A 15675-nucleotide genomic window follows, 5' to 3' on the forward strand; every position below is an offset into this window, starting at 1 on the left:
AAAAACTGTTTTATTTGGGCCCTTAATGACAATTTAAAATATACGTTTTGTAGATCTATGTTAGTTATACACATGCTGAAAATTTCGTCATAAAAAAGTTATACTGTTTTAAAGTGCGTTCAAATATACTTTCGTGGTTCACTGTATATTGTTGGAAGCGTTTTGACCTCGCCGTTTTAACAGTAAATTAAAAAATACGTGATTCCTGTCCTAAAACCTTAAAAAGTATGACCTTGAGATGACTTCAACCTACATTGACTTCAACAACACACTTACGTACCCCCTGAAATACGATAACTTTCTTCCCAAGCAGTTTTTTTGTATCTGTGAAAATAACAAAGTAGCAGACCTAGGTGAGGCACCCTGTATATACTACTACTTTTCACATATTATTGTAATTGTGAACTATATTCATAATTAAAAACGGATAATTTATTTTTTATCAGAAATATATTTGAAAAATGAACCCAGTAATGAATATCAAAAGCATATGTGTATATGTATTTATATTGTGCTGTTGTCGGTCACGATTGTTCACACACATGCACGAACCCTATATATATATGTATATTTAAATGTACACGAAGTAGTTGAAATTTTGATGTAGTAGATTTCATATTTTGAAAAATTAAAATATACAATTATAAAGGTACCACAACTACTTTTGTAAAAAAAATGTTTCACTATAGAAGAATACTGTCACTGATTCTTATTACTTCACTGAAATACATGTTACTTAAATGTCGAAACGCTTTACGAATGTATGATACGCCGGATATATACTTATTGCACATTTTGCTGTAAATATTTGTCAATCCATCTTGATGGAACGTGCACTTAAGCATAATGTAAATTAATCAATATTCACAATTTCGATGCGGAACATAAATCGCATAAAAATGAAGTACTTATAGTTAGAGTATATATAAGTTTATATACCTGTAATTGCTGAACGAATTAATGATGTATAATTAACATTAGATACGACGTATTATAAATTATATATTAAAAAATAAAATACGTGTGATGCATATTATACAACAAATTCTTGAAAAATGTTTCTCGTCAACCCTTTGAGTACCGCAGATGCTTACACATCCAACAAAATTACCATGATTATCTAAACACAAATTAGACTATACCCAGTCAGCCAGGCCTGCCTCGAGCAGAAATCGAGCCCAGCCTGGCGAGTAGGTGACGGGCATTATGCTGACAAAACGACGCTCGAAGCTGCTCGAAGCATAGGATGCTCGATTTTCAAAATCGATTTTGCTTACTGGGTATATTCATATAGCGTTATATAAGAAAAGATTAAAGTATACTTAACTTTATGTTACACAAATAACTGATGATTCTATACAATAAGTGATACACGAAAAAAAATTCTACATTGACCACCATAACATCATAATATATATTCAGTGTGTCTAAAATATTCTGCACTCAAAGGGTAAAATGAATGGTCGATGAGATGTCCTTGCAATTATTAACAAATTTAATTTGTCAATATCTTTTTCGGTGCATGGATGCGACTGTGCCTTAACAATGAACTCTTATCGGTAAATGATTTTTCACATTCTACACATTTATATGTTCTCCCAGTATGCGTAACTAAATGTCTGCTAAGCCCAGACGCATGACAGAAGGCTTTAGGACAGAGTTGACAATGATGCAGTTGAATATCATTCGGGTCAAGTTTTTGATGTCTTCTCATATGCACCTTGAGCGCTTCGCGTTGAGTGAAGCTCTTATCGCAATGTTGACATGCGAACGGCTTTTGTCCAGAATGTGTCATCAAATGTCGCAGTAAAATTTCCTTCTGGGCAAATGCTCGGTGGCAAATGTTGCATCCAAATGGTTTTTCGCCTGTGACAAATTAGAATTTAAGAAAACGAAGAATGCTTGTACTAGTTACAACTAATTCATATTTTTATGCGAGTATTCCATCTTTCTATTTTGTTCACTTTCATCTGTTGCTTTGTAATCTCTCTACTACTGAATACATAGATTTTTATATAATAATTATAATAAATAACTATATCATTAATAGACTGCGGATCTTTATGCATTTGTGCTCATGGAAATTTTTAAAAAATGCCAGAATATAAAATTCGATAGAATTCAGTACGATTTTTATTTGCTTCGAATCTACAAAGGCTCTTCCCATTTTTCATTTTATTTCACTTTCTAAAAATTAGTCTATAAAACTTGGAAATTTACTCCGAATTATTTTTCAATTTAATTGCCAACAACCTACTATTTTAAGTGTTTTATTTTAAATTTACTTCAAAGAACAATTACTTCACTGCTACTTATTTTAACACATATGAAAACCCTTTTCATTTTTCTTTCTCTAATGTCGAGTCACACTCGACAAAGGAGTGCAAAGGGTTAAAACATATGTTATAAAATGATGCTCAATGTTTAAATTTAAATAATGCATTGACGCTAAAATTAGTTTACTTACCCGTGTGCGTACGTTCGTGTCTCACAAGAGCTGATCTTGTAGGGAACCATTTCTCACAGGCCTGACACGTATAGCCCCTTTGCGTCGAATGAACAGATTGATGACTCTTTAGCATTATTCTTCGAGTAAACGCTTTCGGACATTTGTCACATTTAAATACTTTCATTTCTTCACTGGCATCAACTATAAAAGAGACAATTTATTAGAAGAATCATCTCACGTCACTCCTATATTTTTCGAATTCCATAAAATTTACATAGTTACCTATAGTATCCGTAATGGGCTGCAACTTCAACGAGTCTCCTTGACCAGAATTATTACTGGTAACCTCCATCATATAAATATTCTTATGGTCAGCATTTGCAATTGCTCTTTGAACTTCTTCTGCTTCGTCTTCAGATTCCTGTTCTTGCTTAATACGAGTTGTACGTATTGTACAACGAGCTTTAGCAGCACGTTCTTCAGAGGGTCCCAATGTAATATTTTCTGGATCCTCCGACATGGGCTCTTCCATCTCCAAATTCTCCGAATTCATTCCTTCAATACATAATACAATTAGTCGATACACTAAGATACGTAGTAAAGTTTGTTCGCTATTTTGAACATTCTGCATTTTCCAAGAAACTACCCAGTAAGCAATCTGCTCGATTTTGGACGGGCATCTGTGTCTTCAGAAGTATCGCTTTCTGCTGGCAGAAAGAGCCGACACATCCTACCAGCCTAAAGCATACTTCTGCATCCGAATAAATCGCTTTATGCAGCGTTCTGACAGCATAATGCTCGCCATCTGCTGGCATCGTACCATTGCAGGCTGTGCTCGATGTCTGCTCGAGGCAGGCCTGGCTGACTGGGTACATATTATTACACATCTACTTGTTGGGTTAAACCAGTGGTCGGCAAACTGCGGCTCTTCGGCTACTTGAGTGCGGCTCTTACACGAATGACTTGCTTAAAATAAATCTATTTTATTTTAATTTGATAGAATTTTAATATAATTTTCAAATAAGATTATTATAAAGTACGATATCTAGTTTTATTACGTGGACCTAGTTTTAAGCGACTTCTAAAAACAGGATTATTGTTAGACCGCGGATCTTTATGCATTTATAAAGAAATTGGTTGGGAGAAATATAAAACAGTAAAAGATTTAAAAAAATCAAGAATGTTGTATTGTTGCTTTTAATATAATAAAGTCGTGAAGGGATGAAATCAATTTTTATGTTATTCCTGCTTCTCTCACAATCACTGCAAAACATTTTTATTTTGCATAAAGATCCGCAGTCTAGTTATTGTAAATAAATTTGACTCTCAAAAGAAATCTAAATCGTTGTACTGCTGATATTTGACTCTTTTGACTAATGAGTTCGCCGACCACTGGGTTAAACTGAACAAAAATTAAAAGCTATAAACATTTTTTCTGTATTAACCCTTTCCGGTTGAAGTCTAAGAATGTCCCAGCAAAAAGAACCTGTTTCTTAAATGCTGCGACCAGTAAGGGTTAATATTCAGCATCATCTTGTGTCAAACAACTTGTAAAAAATAAGATATACATATGTAAAACTATGTACGCCGTTTTTATATAAAACGAATCTCATTATGTAATACCTAAAATGTAGCCACCAACAAGTTCTTCCTCTGTGACTTCAATTGGATCTCCATCTGCCTGACCACTCTCAGCTTTAGTCGATACTAAATCAGCTAGCAATTGTTTAACTTGTTTGGATTTTCCACTGTTAGAACCATCCTTCAAATCCTCTCTATTACTGTCCTGATTCTCTCCTTCTTCGTCTTGTCCTGTTAATTGGTGTATTAGTTTCATATGTTTTCGTAGCTTCGCATCTGCTGCTTCACATTTTTTCTTGAATTGGTATGATTTTTCTAATTGATATTTGCATGGATGACAGATCATATTTGGGAGACCATCTTCTTCGTAAACCTATAAAAAAAGAGAACATTATTACTTATATATATATACACACACAAGACATTACTATTAAGGGGGTAGACTCGTTTCCAGGATTGCAAGGGTGTGGGATGCGCCTTCTTATTTCTTGATAATGCAAAGATGGGGTTTTTCAGTAGTCAAAAGCGATAGATAAGAGATCAATCTAGGCCACGATCGCCCTCAAAAGTCCTACTTTTACGTTTACCAGGTGTAATTTGCATTATTCGGCTGCGTGTAGCTGACACAGCTTTATGAAAATAGCTACATGCGTAGCTTTATCCTTCAGAATAATGCAAATTACGCCTCATAAACGTAAAAATTGGACTTTTAAGGGCGATCGCGGCCTAGATTGATCTTTTATCTAACACTTTCGACTACTGAAAAGCCCTTGCAATCCTGGGAAAACGAGTCTGCCCAAAAGCCTATTAATAGGATTTTCAATAATTGTGCTGTACCAAAAGAGAGCACAGAAATTTTCTTTTACATTGCAATCTTAAATGAAAATATTAGATGACGTTATTGAGGGTGTCTTGTTAGTTCACAATGAAAATTGCTGTTGCTATTGAAGGTTCCATTAAAAAGTGTTTAGCCATGTACCATAGATTTCTCAAAATTATGCAATAATCACCAGGTAATGTGTTAAGTAGTAATATAACTTAAATGGTTCAATTTAATAAGAAAATGGAGAAGATCTTGAAAATTCAAGAGAGATAGGCGAGTACAAAATATTTTGCGTAGCCTTAAGACATGAGTGTAATATGGTGTGAGAAGAGTAGAGCAATTCAAAAGAGAGAATAGAGTGCAAAATATGCTGCATAGGCTTAAGACGCGAGTTTAATATCGTGTGATAAGAGTAGAGCCATACTAAGAGACTTTCATGGTCATTCCGTAACATTTCTAGAAAAGATGTTTCTAATAAAAGTTTCTCATTTTCTAGTCTAGAATTTAAATATGCAATAAAAAATACTATAAATCAAATAGAACTGGATATAGTTTACAAAATATAACAAAGATGTTTTATTTAAGAGTAAACATGTCTCTTTAAATAGATGAAACACGTATATACAAAATTTCATGAATGGATAGAAATCTGTCGGACATAAATACAATCTCTATATACATGGATATTTATATATAGATAATAATAGTTATATAGATAAATACAGTTCCACATGCAAAAGTGAGTCGAAAAGAGAGAACAACATTTTCTTTGTGTGACACATCGTTTTGGAGTAAAATTCGAAAATTCGAATACGCATGTTATTAGATAGGAATCGGCTGATGCGTCTGATCTTGATCTACCGATTTTGCTTCTTGCATATATGTATACTAAAGCACACATACACATATATATATATTTGATAACAGTAGTAGTAATATATGTAGTCGAAATTCAAGACATGTGAAAACGTGAACGCAGGTACATTGTACGAAAAACGATGAAGTTTTGTGGAAACTGTGGGAGAAGCATACACTCTTTTCCAGTGGTGCTTCGTCGCCACTATTTCCCGCATTTTAAACGTAAGCAACAGATGTGGTTTTCCCGCTACGGCGTATTAGGCGTATATCTGACGCGAAAGGGGTATATAGATGCTCTGTTTGTGCTAATTATATTCGGAATTGGTAATTGATCGGTAACGTTGGATGTGACTCTAAAGTGGTAAAACGAGGATTCTAGAAAGACCGCGGAGCATGGGTCAGAAAAATCCATCGGATGTTAGGTTTATCCTACATCACGTCTCTGTAATTCCTGTAACGGAAGCGAAGAAGGTGGCGTCAGGCACAAAGTCGATAACTCGGTAAAGCCGGTAGTTGCTTTGATCAGTGTATGTAGTAACGATTTCGGAGTACACATACGCGTAACCGACGTTCACAACACAACCGTAACGCCAGGGAGTGGGGCGGAAGAAAGACAATTGCATCGCATAGAGAGATAAACTAGATTCCTATTTTCGATAAACTACGAGAACCTACGGGAAACGCGACCAAACAGCATGGCCGCGTTATGCCACGGTGAAATAAACATTCATACTCGCCTCCAGATTAACGCAAGCCATTATTCGAAGCGATAAGGGAATTGTTTCGTCGTCGTAAATCGGCACCATCTCCTCCTCCTTTGCCAGGCACAGTCGGCACAGCTCGTTCACGTGGATAATCACATTGCTGGGGCTGTCGCCCTTTTTTCGGCTGTACGTTTTCATCTCACCTTTTTAACACTCGTCGCGGGTTTATTTAACCGTTGGCGTCGGAGAAACACTTACGAGAGCCTAGAGAACGGGACTCGGTCACTCACAACGGAATCTATAATGGCGGCGGCGGTTCGCTAATGGCAAACGTGTGGCGCTGCTGTTCGGTGAAGATGGGGATTGGGTGTCGTGTCGGAAAGAGAGAGACATTTTAGCGGGAACGAGACAAACTACCGGTTTTAGGGTCTTCATCATCGCAAAGTCGGTAAGGCCGGGCACTATTATTGATTTTCCATTCTTCCCAACGGCGGGAAATGGATTTCCAACTGCTGCCATTGCGGTACTTTCGAATCTCTACGAGTCGCCCACGACTTTATTAGCAATTATTTCGTGAAAGACTGCTTGTCTTTCCGATTCAATTAATCTAGGTTATAAATGAAGGACGATTCCACTAGGTTTATCGTTTCCGTACCATTATTCGTAGAAATAACGTGTTTTAATCACGTCTATTTGGCGACTATTGTAATACATGTATCGTTAACGTATATCGACTGTTCAGACAGACATTGTCATCGTGCTGGAATGCTAGCAAGAATTCCTGTAATGATTACTACATTTATAAATAGTAGAAGCTATAATATGTATAAATGTTTCTAAGAAAGTATACATATGCACATATTAATTCCGATGGAACTGTATCACATACTAGTTACCTGTTTTAGTAATGTGTGTCACTTAACTTGTTGGTTATCTTACTCTTTTGGTAAGATACTGCATGTCGAACGTACTTCATACTTAAATGATAGCTTCAATCTCTGTTTGTGATTGATTATTATACAGCAAATTTTATGCATTAATGACAAAAATGAGTAGGTGTCATTTAAAATAGTGAAAACTTTAGAAGAATTTCAAAATACTGTTATGTTATATCTTCAACCTGTTAAACAAAATAAATTTCTATTTCACTCCAGTTTGTTGCAATTTAGGTGGACAATTTTTGTCAATTCTGTCGATTTATTATAATGAAATTTGAATACACAATATTTGATTATTACATAGACAATCGACAGTATTTCCAATTTAAATAACACTTTTTAAATTATTGTCTACATTCATCTTTGCCACGTGATAAATAATATCTTGTTAAATGGAAATTACTGGAGTTACATGAAAAGAAGTTCTATATGTACGTACAGTAGTGTACATTTTTATATGTATTACGATGTAATACATATTATAATATTATAATATAATATAATTATATTGCATTTGGACTACATATATGATATTAAATATTCGATACACTTAGCACACATAAAATATAGCTAAATTAGAGGAAAACAATGAGCGAGATAAATTATATTAAATGTGTTACATTTTTACGTTAAGTTAAACTCAGGTATTGGCTAGTATTGTTTCGAACGTAAATTAACTTTAAGTTAGGTAGGCCTGACAATGAGTTAAATCTAAATGCAATTTACGTTAGGTCTGGGTCAGTTCCGAGATAGATTTAGATGAATAATTGGGTAGTTTCAGATGGAATAAGTTTTCGAAGAGCGATATCATATCTGTGGAAGAGGATGACAGCCTTAGTGGCCGCCTGTTGCGCAAAACTTAAAGAGCGACGAAGGTTTAATGAAGCATTAAAAAAATGTATTTGGAAAAGGCAAGGAAAACACGAAGTTCTTTATTTTACTTTATTCTTTAAATTGTTTCGCGATGTCTTATCATCAAGAAAAATGTTGGGACCAGCAATTTTAATTTTAATAAACAACATAAGTATTATAATTATTCTATTATACACGAAAATTTTTTGATCACAACACTTATTTCTGTCTACTAATTCGGATGTGGGGGTTTCTGTTCTATTTAGAAACAAGCGAAAACTATAATTTAGTCCACCTTCCTTTGATATTTTCTAAATATGTCAGCCGGGGAGTATATAAATATCTGAAAATAAAAGCCTTGATTTTCTCTGCGATTTCAATATAAAACTTCCATGTCAAGCATAATTATAGACATTAGATACCTGCGATATCTGTAAATCGATTGTTTGCAGTGTTGAATACAATCGTACTCAGAGTCCGCATTTTTTATATACATACAGATATTTAAAATGTAATAAATTTTCCACTTTTCCAACTGTAATCAATTTGTTTCCACATTATTTCCTCGTAACTACTTCAGTGTATCTCTCTGTGACAGATGCTTCAACTGAACTGTCCAATGTATCAATGATTGATAAAGCAGAGAATCATGACTGAATCAATCCCTGCGCGTCGAATATTAACCCTCGCAAGGTGGATGGTTTCAACGATTTCATGGCAGCCATAATTAGATCCATTTCAAAAGTTTATATAATCTTTTATACATTTTCGGTCAATTTCTTTGAGGTCCACGTTGACCTTTCTCTTGGGCTTAACATGAATAGCTATAGCAACATGGTTCAGCTCATTTGACTATCATACAAGAATCTGCAGGTAAAAATCAAACAATAGTAAAATTGGAAGAATTTTTCAAAGTAATAACTTTCAAATCTATAAAGTTATTAACACTGGAACTACCGAATACTATACGTCACTGATATGCGAATAGAAGTTCATTCCAAAAATTCGCATGAAATAATTTTGACTACTTTAAGAATTGTGGAAGAACCAAATATTCTTTGTTGCGTTAGTGTAACATTTCTCTCATTTGTGCAACGTTTACTCGACGAATTTATATTATTAAATTGATTATTTTTCAGTTTTGACCCATGGTTGCACTTTTTATCCTTGTAATAAGTAAAATAAGACGCAAAAACGATTGGCGACCTTTTGACCTTGAAATTAATTTTGCCAAACCAAGGGCGTAGAACCGCGCTATGATAGTCGCGACTAGACGGCGCATTGTATGCACTTATTGCAAAAATAAGAGAAAGGATTTGAAACGGTAAAAATATTAGAAAAATTTGAAAATACTGTTCTATTTTTGTCAACTTATTAAACACATAAGAAGAAAGAAAATAAACTTCAAATTGACTCCAGTTTGCTGCAATACAAGAAGGAAATTTTTATTCCATAAAGGTTCGCAATTTAAGAAGAAAATTTTTATTTCTCATAAAGGTCCGCAATTTAAGAAGAACATTTTTATTTTTCATGAAGGTCCGCAATTTAAGAAGATAATTTTTATTTTATAAAGGGCCGCAATTTAAGAAGAAAATTTTTATTTCTCATAAAGGTCCGCAATTTAAGAACATTTTAATTTTTCATGAAGGTCCGCAATTTAAGAAGAAAATTTTTATTTCTCATAAAGGTCCGCTGTCAACATCCTGTATATAATGGAAAGTACTAACAACCTTATTTCATTGCTTGGACCTTGATGGGTTAAAGGAAGACGGAATTTTTTGTTCTATTTTCGCGGTGGATGGAGGAAATTTTGATTTAGCATAACCATCGGCTGGTCTATTAATCGCGTTCAGATGTTCGCGGTTGGGGCCAAATTGTAACAGGGCTTTGAAATAAATTCGGGTGGTGTAAGCGTGGCGTGAAACGGGACGAATTATTCTGGCGTCACGGTCAAACAAGTGCGGCGACTTGGAGGGTGGTCAACGATTGTCCAAACGAGAATTTTCAGGAAGCGCAAAACAAATTTGCCACATTTGCCAGGAAAGCTTTCGGATGTTGAGATGGGCGAGTGGTGGGGGTCAAAAATAACTGAGCTACGAGGAAAGGAGAGCGATTCGACGGCTCTTCCGATTGGGAGGGGGTGCTTCTCTCTCGCCTGGTACTACGGTGCTTTCGCTTTTCCGAGTCCAGTGTGTTTCGCCACCCGAGAAACCCGCGTGCCTTGCGTGTCTAACGTGAAGGTAGGTGTTCGTGGTTTGTGTTCGTCTTGTTTTCACGGTACACGGTACACGGTACACGCGCCTCCGCCATCTTCATCGGCCACCTCAGGGGATGATACCGCGTTTCAAACCGAAACGAAACTGTTTCGCAGTGTTTCACACTCGCACATATGTCAACGACCAAACATTCTTTCTATGCGTGTGTTATGCAGCCTGTTCTTTTTACTTTTTTTCAATAGCAATTCCCAAGAAGAACTAGACAAATACCCACTTTTAAATGAAACTATTAAGCCACTTTTACAATTCGATTTTTAAAAGACTGTTAACCCCTTGCAGTACAACAACGATACTAATTATAATACGTCATATTTATGATTATTTTATATTCGATTGGTAAGAAAGTAATTTCGGTATTTTAAGGTGAAATAGAACCGAATTTCTTTATTCAAACGATGAACTTTAATCGATAAAATATTATCTTATTTATTCTTTTTGGCAAAAGATCATCGAACAAAAGGAAAAATATCTTATTCATTAAAATTCGTTGCTTGAATAAAAAAAAATTGGACTCTATTTCACCTTAAAATACCGAAATTACTTCCTTGCCAACGCAATAGTTTACATACTTTTATAATTACACTATAATATTATAGTAATTTCCATTTTCTTTTCTTATTTGTATTGCAGTTGTTTCACGTACGAAAATAATGTAGCAGGTTAGAGGAAAGACACGCATGCATGTAAGCATAAATTTCAAGGCGATGACATTTCAAAGTACCGCGTATATGTATCTCATTGAAGTCTGTTTGAAATTTATCGCAGTTGTTAACCTTTTCGGTTATGTCGATGATGAATCACTTTGTCCACATAATTTCAACCAGCCCATCTTACCTGACATCAAACGAGAATATTGTTCGTCTGTACTTTATGCACTGTTCCTTTGTATTTTATGAACGTGTAAGTTTGTATCACGTTTATATATAATTGTTTAGGCAAATGTTTCACATTTTTCTATAATAATTTACAAGAATAAATGCTACGAAAGAAAGAATTAACCTGCTCTCATAGATAATGAGAGTTACTACTTAATTATAACTTAAGTAGCATTATCGTCTTCCATTTAAACGAATGACGTTTATCTGTTACAAAACAGACTTGTACGTACTAAAACGCGTTTTTATTCATTCCTTCTATTTTCGCAAAAATTTTTGAAGTTTCCATTCCTAATAAAATAAGTAATTTGAGAGTTTCATTTATTTTTATTCAGAATCACTTTCTTGGTTATTAAACCCCTCCGAAATTTAATGTGATTAAAATATTCTCTGAAAGAGCTTCAATTCTATTGCATCAATTAAGTTATTTTTATCACTTCCTAAAATATTGTTACTTCTTGGTATTATCCCTTCAATTTTTAAATTTATCCTAAAAATCAAATGTGAAAACAATGAAATATTCCTCGCTGAATTTGAGTATTATGAAAAGTAACCATATTTTATTAAAAATTCACTATCACTTCATAAAATATTGTTTCTTAGTACAATCTCTTCGATTTTAAAATTTACCCAATGCATTTGAGAACAATAATTTAATTACATAAGGTTCTGAATAAAATTTCAATTACACGTCCCCTCTAACTTTGGCCAATTGTGGTTATCATATAAGCTGAAGTGTATGCAAATATTTATGTTGGACTTGAGAAGATAAGAAGTGAGTTTCGCATTTTTCTTTACCGTAGTTTCAGCAAACATTTTTTTGCAACGCATGGTGCAATTCCAATAAAACTTGTTCGTAGACAAATGAAAATTAACAGTAATATCCCGTATAAAAATACATAGGAACAGTTGCTATACAAACATAAATTGTACGGCGATTATAGTGCATAAATAAAGCGACGTAACAAAAGACGTAACATAAAAAACGAAGAACAGCTGCGAAAACGTATTCTGTAAGGAGGGATAGGACCGCGTATTTCGACGTTGCGCGAGGAAATTTATTTTCTTTCCACGTTACGCTTTATTTTCTCGAGAATAGCTGCGTCGCTCATCCCGAGCTCTACCTCAGCTAAAAGAAAACGTTGGTAATGCGGAATCACGAAATCTTCTGGATGTATCAGCAATTGTATACCCACCCCGACGGCACACCGGCTCGGTTTCAGCCTGGCCCCTGTGCACAAAAGGGCGCGTTTTCCGCCTGCCGAGGGCTCGAGCCCAGGGCCTGCCGGCCGGGCTAGGATTCAGCCGATTTGCAAGATTGCAAGGGTGCGGGATTCGCGTTCTCATTGCGTGATAATACAAACACGGGTTTTTTCAGTAGTCAAAAACGCCAAATAAAGGTCAATCTAGGCAGCAATCGCCCTCAAAGGTCTTATTTATTAACTTATTATACTTTTGTCGGTAACAAGGGAGACTGCTACGCATTTGCAAAGTACTGCCACATTGATGCGACCCGCCCTGTGTCGCGCATGCGCGAGAAAAGTTGGGCCCAATCGAAGCACTGATTGGCCACATTAGTGTGATACCGTGCTGCCCTCTCAAAAACAGGCTGAATCCCAGCCCGGCCGTCAGGCTCTGGGCTCGAGCCCCCGGCAGGTGAAAATCGCGCCCTTTTGTGCACAGGGGCCAGGCTAAATCGTCCTGATTTGGTCTCAACGCTGAGCCAAGCATTGCGTTAGCCCGTAACGTGTCGGGCTGGGGCTCGGCTAGCTGGGTCCGGCGGTGGGCTCGGGCAGACTGTGCTGTCGGGGCAGTTACGTTACGATTGGCTCTCGAAGCGATCGTTGGTAACTGGTATCTGTCGTCTGAGAACATTATCGACTCCAACATCAACTGTAGTCTTATCCGCGTCGGATAGTCCACTCTAGAGCTGGATAATCAGTGTTGGGCAGAAATGTAATCAACGATTGACGAATAAATTTCTACTTCAATCGTTAATCGCAATTAACAATTAATCTCCTAGTTTAGTCGTTAATTGCGGTTAACGATTACACTTCTTTCGATTGTAACCGTCAATCGGATAATTGATTAATGATCAACTGCTGAATATTTCGAAATGAAATACGGAATGAAAACTATGTATATGAATACTGAAGAAAATGTAAACCGAGTTTAGGTGTATTGTCTATAATACAAACTCTTTTAACGTGCTTTTATGTTTTCTTCGATGATTTCTTCTTTTAATCAACGATTGACGATTAATTTCACCAATCGATTGAATCAGCCTCCGATTTTTCGATGATTTCTTTTTTTAATCAGCGATTGACGATTAACTTCATCAGTCGATTGAATCAATCGTCGATTTTTCAATGATTTTTTAATCGTACACATTAATCAATCAATCTCAATTAAAATTTTAATCGATTAATGCCCAACTCTGTGGATAATTATATTCCTAAATGATAAAACGTATATATTTAAATCGAATAAACTATATTTCATGTATTATACTGAAAAGAATAAAATACAAAGATTATCGTCTTTTACAATTTCACTACAGTAAACCACGCCTACTAAAAATCCAACTAATCTAGTAAACGTTAATCATACTAATTATCCCTTTATTGAAATCTATTTATTTAATACCAATGTTCAAGAATGTATCGAATGTCGACAGATTTTTCAACAAAACTTATAATTTATGTTTAAAAATTATTGGGTAATTAAAAAAAATTAAATAAAGTCAGACTTAACACTAAACCTACCAGTTTTAGTTCCCTTATAAAAATGACAAGATTGATTTTATTTAGACTTTGTGCGGCTCCTATTGTAATACGTGCACTAATAAAGATATCTATACGATCGTTTCTTATGAAATCAGTGTCACTATTTTTCTAATTGTAAAATAAAAAACCTGAAACCGGTCATTTTGACCGGTGTTGGTAGGTTTAGTGTTAAAATAATATTTTGTTTGAAGATGGCTGCTCTTTGAAGAGTAGGTTAGGCTAGTATAGTTAGATTAGTATAGAATACATTTAACCTTTACTAATTATATTTTCTTGTGTTGACGTTTGTAAACGTTGAAAATGCTACAGTGTAGTTTGTTTTTATCAGTTAGCAAATACACCTTTTTCTTGTAGGAAACAGTAAGGTCAATGCGATTCAGATAAAACAGTATTACCATCGCGGCCGTCACTGCTAATTGCAAGTAGATATAGCCAGTAGTGGGCGGACACTGTACACGAGTGCATAGAAGTTCCACATCGAACATTTTTAGCTTACATTTTCGATTTCTTTCATTCTTTATACGAATTACAATTTATACAAATATATAAATATTCTGTATACACTGCTGTGCAAAGGAAAGAAGCATCCGGCCATATTTAATAGAAAAGCATAAAAAATGAAAAAAGAACACAGTAAGTTTTTAAAAAGAATTCCGCTGTTTAATTAAATATAGTTCTGAGAATATTGCGGATTATCTAATACTTTAAATGCAATAAATCAATCATTGTACAATACAATTTCTACATAAAGATATTGTTTGTCATTATGTCTTATACATAATTAGACTGCAGATCTTTATGCAAAATAAAAAATGTTTGCATTGATTGCAAGACACAGGAGTCAAATAACAATTTCATTCTTCTTTTAATTATCTTATTAAGGTGAAACTAATACACCGGTGGCCTTAAATCTTTTTAATACCTCCACTGTTTTAAATTGTACGTACCCATTTTTATCATAAATGCATAAACTTCGCAGTCTACTTATAATTATACTGGGTATGTTTTTCTTTTGCCTAGCAGTGCAAATCATTTTTCATTGATGGAAAAGGCAAGTATATTCTCAAATAATTTTCTGGCGTTGCAAACAGTTTTCTGAACTTATTATTAGCTGTTGGAATTTGGTACATTAACATTTCGAATGTAAAATAGCATTTCCGTGGGCGTGCCATCTCTAGGTCATTTAACCCCTGCTTCATAATTTATGTCACAGCTACAGCGATTACAATTTCTTTTTCGTTCGTAATCTTCTATGAGAAAACAAAATGTCTATTGAATTTTTTTATAAGGTTGTTTATTTATAACTAGACAGCGGATTTTATGCATTCATGACAAAAATGAATAGGCGCAATTTGAGACAGTGAAAATATTAGAAGAATTTCGAAATACCATTATATTGTTCTCAACTTATTAAACGTATTAAGAAGGAAAATAAACTTCCAATTCAATCCAGTTTGTTGCACAATTCAGGTAGAATATTTTTATTTTGCACAAAGATCCGCTGTCTATTTATAACTATTGTATTTGTATCAA

The 15675-nt window shown here is 34.8% G+C and overlaps 2 protein-coding genes across 5 annotated transcripts in view; one reads left to right on the forward strand and one right to left on the reverse strand.

Annotated features, from left to right (window-relative positions):
- Positions 1–686: 686 nt before the first annotated feature.
- LOC143213872 (uncharacterized) lies at positions 687–6751 on the reverse strand. Of its 2 annotated transcripts, none has more exons than XM_076434173.1 (5): positions 6449–6751; positions 4073–4403; positions 2732–3004; positions 2468–2650; positions 687–1866 (listed from the first exon to the last, which is right to left on the reverse strand). In XM_076434173.1, exons 1-5 carry the CDS (start codon positions 6611–6613, stop codon positions 1496–1498), a joined length of 1323 nt encoding a protein of 440 aa, XP_076290288.1. In that variant the 5' UTR covers positions 6614–6751; the 3' UTR covers positions 687–1495. The 2 variants fall into 2 exon arrangements, with proteins under 2 accessions (XP_076290288.1, XP_076290289.1); XM_076434174.1 differs by lacking the exon at positions 6449–6751 and adding an exon at positions 6145–6367.
- A 3535-nt stretch (positions 6752–10286) lies between these two features.
- LOC143213881 (uncharacterized) overlaps positions 10287–15675 on the forward strand; it is a 31683-nt gene continuing 26294 nt past the window's right edge. For 2 of the 3 annotated variants that reach the window (XM_076434183.1, XM_076434186.1), the window contains exon 1: positions 10287–10445. The gene's annotated coding sequence lies outside the window, so the exon portion shown is untranslated. Of the gene's footprint in view, positions 10446–11111; positions 11165–15675 lie in introns of all 3 variants that reach the window. The other variant, XM_076434184.1, reaches the window with a different exon arrangement.

Source organism: Lasioglossum baleicum, chromosome 12 (genome assembly GCF_051020765.1).
Source record: "Lasioglossum baleicum chromosome 12, iyLasBale1, whole genome shotgun sequence".
NCBI lineage: Eukaryota > Metazoa > Arthropoda > Insecta > Hymenoptera > Halictidae > Lasioglossum > Lasioglossum baleicum.